The 6,088-nt window shown below is 41.4% G+C and overlaps 1 protein-coding gene across 1 annotated transcript; it reads right to left on the reverse strand.

The window, feature by feature from the left end:
• Window positions 1–650: 650 nt before the first annotated feature.
• On the reverse strand, window positions 651–5,570 carry LOC105912810 (hatching enzyme 1.2). Its single transcript, XM_031559398.1, has 8 exons — window positions 5,502–5,570; window positions 5,324–5,405; window positions 5,083–5,223; window positions 4,806–4,929; window positions 3,983–4,161; window positions 3,729–3,810; window positions 3,479–3,632; window positions 651–764 (listed from the first exon to the last, which is right to left on the reverse strand). The coding sequence occupies exons 1-8, from the start codon at window positions 5,568–5,570 to the stop codon at window positions 651–653; spliced, it is 945 nt and encodes a 314-aa protein (XP_031415258.1).
• Window positions 5,571–6,088: the final 518 nt, after the last annotated feature.

Genomic DNA, 6,088 nt, shown 5'->3' on the forward strand with positions numbered 1-6,088 from the left:
ATGAGGACTGACTCTATGAACCTGCCATGCAGTTTCTGAAGATGGACTTGTTTTCTTCTCAGTAAGTGGATTGCATATGATGATATATGATAGTAGCCTCTGTATGACACTTAACAGCTGTGAAAACAGTCGTATTCAGCCTCGTTGTTCACGTAACGTTATCCCGTGCACCCCCCTGCCCTCCCCTCTCCTCTTCCGAGCAGTACATCCCTGCTGCTTAGCCTGGGAATGTTTGGACAAAAAAACCTGACGCCGGCCCCACTAGAGTTGGATGCGGACCTCGCTGTTATGGTGAACAGTTTGCTGAGTACACAGCCTACCCGGTATGAGAGAGCGAAAGAGGGTCCCCAAACAGATTTGTGTAAGCAGGCAGCCAACGAAAACACACACACACACACCAGGGTGGCGCTGTGTCTGTCCGATCCGGGCCAAGAGGGAGTCTGAGCCGGTAACCCTCCAGAATCACATTCTGACAGTGGCGCATTATTCCCCACCACTCCATGGGGTCCCGAGGCAAGTATGTGAAGTTCGAGTCGTCCATTATCAGATCGTTCAGCCTCTTCACAGAGCCCCCCTGCTTCAAATAACAAAAACGCCGCTGACGGAGCGAGCAGGGGGTCCGGGCCGAACTTGAACTTCGTGCTTACTTGTCAGGGTGTGGAGCGGAGCCGTTCGCCGTTGGCCCCGAGCAGACGAGAGCTAACGGCCAAAAACCAGGTGGAGGAGCTGGCTGCCGTCCCTCTGGCACGGTGCTGTGTGCACACCTGGACAAGGTGAGGAGGCCAGCGGGAGCCTGGCCAACGTGTCCAGGAAACATTCTTTTGGTCTGGGCGAGGCAGGGAGTACGTCTGCAGCCTCTGATGAAGGGAATGTTTTGAATACACGGTGGTACTCGTAGCACGGTTGTGTTTTCATGCTCGGAGTGAACGTATTACTGAATGTATTATTTAGGTCCACAGAGGCCTTAGCCTGACTACTTGAATTGGCAAGGCACTCAAAAGCTTGCAGCAGGCCGACGGCCTCTTCCACCCAGGTTTCTTCTGTCAGAAGTCATTTTCTGTGGTGCTACAGAATCCACGTTTCCACCAACTGTTCGATTCAAGGGTCTGTTCTGACTGAGAGGCGGCTGGGCCCCCCACTGATGGCCTTGCACTGCTGTTTCTGTATATTGGGGTTCCTATATTTCTGTAAGTGACACGCCCCTCTCGCCTCTGGTCTGCATGCTCCCCCTTGACTTTTTGCACTCGCCCAGTGGGCATAACAGTAAGTCCCTTTTTAATGCGTTGACACTGGGAACAACAATTATAGACACACTGTTATTCTACAGGTGCAGATAAGACAAAGGGAAACAAATATATACGTAGATGCATATAGCAATAAATAATGCAAATATATAAGTACACATTTGTTCATGTAAGATTGCTTACAATTAGAGTGCAGTATCTGTAGGTCTTCTAACCTATTCGGTGTCATTGTTGACTAAATTCATATCACACAAATGTGTTACAGTATGTGAAAAAGCCTTTAAAATATATTTGATTTTATATATTATTTTCATATTCGTATATTGTGTTTTATGTGTAATGTATTTAAAGTACCAATGAGAAAAGGTCAATGATACATGTTATTATTGTGAAAGTGGAAGACATGATGAATTAATTGTCTTATGTGAGCTAGACAGTGAATATTGTGTACTCTGATTTCTGTAATTCTGATGAAATCCTGTGTTTTGTGGAGCACTACTGTGTTTTAGCCCACTGCACCACCATAGAACGATACCTCCTCTCCATATAGACCACACGAAGGAAGAGGGAAGAAGGACAAGTTTTTTATTATTATTATTTATTGCAGAAAAAGAAACATAAACACTATCATGATGTTGTCTTCAGACAAACATTTGCACGGTATTTCAGATTGTCAGTTTAATGCCAATTTATAGTGATAGTATAGGGTTCTTACAGATTTATAAGATATATATTAGTATTTTTAGCCCACTGCACCACCATAGCACGATACCTCCTCTCCATATAGACCACACGAAGGAAGAGGGAAGAAGGACAAGTTTCAGGAAACGGGCAGGAAAAATCACTGCAGACCCCTCACACCCCGGACACAAATTATTCAAACTCCTCCCCTCTGGTAGACGCTACAGATCACTGTTCGCCAAAACCTCCAGACACAAAAACAGTTTCTTCCCCCTCGCCGTCTCACTACTGAACAACTAACCCACTGTAGCATATATATTTATATTTATATATTTTATCCCTGCACTTCTCGCCACTCTCCACTTCTTCTTTGCACTACTGTTGTGCAACATTTCACAGCTACTGTATATAGCCATTCCGCCTTGAACATACTTTCTTAAACTCCTTGGTCCATTGCACTGTTGCACTGTTTGTTTGTTTGTATTGTATTGTATTGTGTTGTATATTTTGTGTAAGTACACTGAGAGTCACTTTACCAAGTCAAATTCCTTGTTTGTGCAAACTTACTTGGCCAATAAAACCTGATTCTGATTCTGATTCTGATTCTGATTCTGATTTAGTGTTTGATATATCCTCTCAAATTCATTTTGATGGATTAGTTTCTAGTGAAGGGGGGATAAACCCATCTTCTTTTTCCACTGGCTACCTAAGCTGTTCATTCTGATCATTTGTGGTTGCAGACATGAAATCCTGCAAAAATGTGAGAATGACTTTACAGCATGATGCCAAGTATATTGCAGAAACACAGGAATTAGCACAGTTAGCTGTTATCAGTGCTGCTGTTGGTGTTTGTAAGGCAAGGATGCTGGCTATCAACATGCTTGCTACTTTAAAACATAATTTCCTCACAGCCAGTATAATAACAATTACTGTACATGGGAAGCCATAATAATTGTATTAGCATTAAGCTGGCTTTGTAAAAGCAACAATATGATTATTTTTTATTTTTGTATGCATGTTTTTGTTGATCACTAGCTTTTATAACACCCTCAAATTGTTCTTGATACTTCAGACACAACTAGACCTGACATACCCCCTGGTCGCCTAGGCTATTGACTGTAAGTTTATGTTGCGAAATCCCCAAAACCAAAAAATATAAAAACGTAACAACAGCTTTTAGAGCACAACACCACTAATATATTGCCAAAATGCATCAGTTAATGGCGTTAGATATCTTTAATCAGTTTCAGCACTCCTGAAGGTATCTGCAAGGCAAGTCTGGTGGCTGTCAGTGAGTTAGCATTCTAGTTTTAGAAAAAAAAACTGTCCTGTCTCGTAAGGGCATAGTCTACTGGACGCTTCCCATATTGTGCCCACACTCTGCGCCTATTCCTGTTCCCATGTTAAAGATGCTACGGAGAGCCCATCATGGGTGGTACCAGACTAGGACAGCATCAGTTTGGGTTTGGTTCTGTTTGGAAGAGGAGAAGATTGTCAGAATTCGATTGCAGTATTCGTCATTTCAGCATTCTCAAAGATATATGATGTTTCACCATATGATGCAGGAGGTCATACTCACAGCATTCATAGAGTTTGTTGATCCTCAGGATGTCAGTAGTGGACAATCCACGTCTCTGTCCAATTTGCACATTTGGGTTTGGAATTGGAGTGATTGTCTCCTTTCCATACTGGGTTGTGAAATCAGTTCTACAGAAAGACATGTGGTCAGTGATTTATAGTTTTACAAAATATATTTTTATATAGTAATGAATACGTTTTATTCAGTGGTTCCCATTTTCTTACCTCCCATAATGCATCACAGAAGAGTAGTCATATGGAGTGTTCAGGTTGTTGGTGTTTTGTTTATGAAAGTTGTAAACCGTTTCTGACAAGACAAAAATAAAGAATTAATTTAGAAATCCTTTTAGCTATTATAGCCTTTTGATCATTTTTAAATTAGATTTGTTTACATTGTCCAAAGCTCAAAATAACACAAGTCTACATACATTTACATATATTAGTCTGAGTAAGAATTGAAGGTAGGGAATGCAGCTTACGTGGGTGGATGTATTCCCAGTTGATTTTCACATACTGGTCTCTGTCACTCCTGGTTTGTTCATGGTAGAAGCCCAGAGCATGGTTGAGTTCATGCTGGATGATGCCGTTGTAAACACATCCAAAGCTGCTGATTGAGACCACCTGTTTGCCACCTGTCCTCCCAAGGCTTGAGAAGCACCTGAGAAAGATGGAAAGAATAATGGGTCATATGTTATTTGGATAGTCTGTTGGAAATCTGTTAACTACAATTTATGGTTAAGGGTTAGGGTTAGGGGTTGGGTTGGGTGACAATCTAATCTAATTCTAACAATTAGAAAGACTGAACTTGAATTTCATCAAACCATCTGCGAAATTTCTGTAGGTGGACTATTCCAATGAAGAGTTACCAAACAATGACAATAACAATTACAGAAGGGTTTCCATTTTAGTTTATGCATTAAATGTTACGAACAACCCATGTATCTCGGTATTGATGCATCACAATTTGTATTCAACACTAAAGTTTGTTTTTATCTATGTTTACAAACACATTCTTTACACCTAGGATGTCTTAACTAACATTATTCATATCGCTAATGACCATTGAGATACCAATCACCATCCATGAATATTTAGTTGTACTTCTGCAGTTAATGCCTTGCAGTATTAGTTGACTAGTGGCCTTAATGGTGGTCTTCATTGCTGTTATTGAATTGAACCTTGAAATAAAGTGTTACCAGCATCCTAATTAGTGTGGGATTTACCATGTTGAAGGCAGGCAGGTGTAAGTGGACATTGGAGGGATTTGTGACATTGTCAGGACACTGCAGTAGACAAACTCACCCATCTCTGTCCTCAATGCTGATGTAGTCACGCTGATGTAGAGTTGAGCGAGCAACAAACTGAACACAGGTTTTTCTGTTAAAGGTTGCCATGGCATTTTCAATTTTCATCCTAGCATAGTAAGCTGAAAACACAACAAAGATTAAACACAAATGCAATGCTAGCTATCAGTTCTGACTGATGACATTATTAGGTTAAAAAAGGATATCAGTGAGGAGCATACAAAGTATACACATTGCAAAGTATACGTAGAATAGAACTCCAAAAATATACGTACAGAAATTAGGGCTCACTGTGAAAGGCACCTCAACTTTCCCATTAGAAGACTTCCTCCATAAGCAGTTGTTGTTCAGGCAAGCCACAGCAGTCCTGGTTCTTGGCACAACAAGATCTCCTTCCACTAGAAGCTCACTGGAGGCTAGAAGACAAAATAATATTTCTTACAATAACACTGTCATTTTATTCAAAATCTCCAACAAATGAAGCAGTTAAATAATGTTTAAGAATGAGAAACAGACCATTGTTGAGTTCCAGAATCTGTGTAGTTAAGTCCAAACTGTCGGGCTCCTCTGAAAAAATATCATTCTCATCACCGTCATCCTGGAGACAGATAAAATCCAAAAGGTGAAGATGAAATGGTACAAACAAACAATTAGTATTTAAAGATAGAGTTCTGAATATCTCAGGCATTCTTACCATGACAGGCAGAGCCTTGGACAGGCCAAGCAGTAGCACAAGAAAGGAGATGGAGGCTCTGAGGTCCATGTTGCTTTAGTGTGTGGAGATGCTGTGGACGGCTCCTTCACTGGGGCTCGGTGTGTGAGACCCATCTCACCTGAGCTTTTATACAGCCCTCCACAGGTGTGTCTGCAAGGGGATTTAGGCCTGCTGTCAGGGTCAGGTGTCTAATGGAAGCTCTTATGGGCGGACACCACCACCTCTCCCAGAAATTCAACAACTGAACAAAGACAGGATGGTGAGTTTATTTGCTTTGATCACCTTCTAAGATGGCGTTAGCCTCTGACAGTAGTGACATCTTGAAGCATGGCCGTTAACTGAGAGGTGTTGTTTGAAGACATGCGAGGGCCGCTTATGAAGAATAATTAGATATTATTACCAGAACATATCAGCAGTTCATTAAAGCATAGTCTTCTGTTTATTTGTCTTCATCATCTCTTAGTAAGTAATGTGGGCCTTGGTAGTCAAAGACGCTGTACTCAGGAAATGGAACCGTAGCAATCAACATGATTAGACTTAACCATCTCTTCTGAATAAATAATTTC

This window comes from Clupea harengus, chromosome 22 (assembly GCF_900700415.2).
Source record: "Clupea harengus chromosome 22, Ch_v2.0.2, whole genome shotgun sequence".
Classification (NCBI taxonomy): Eukaryota; Metazoa; Chordata; class Actinopteri; order Clupeiformes; family Clupeidae; genus Clupea; species Clupea harengus.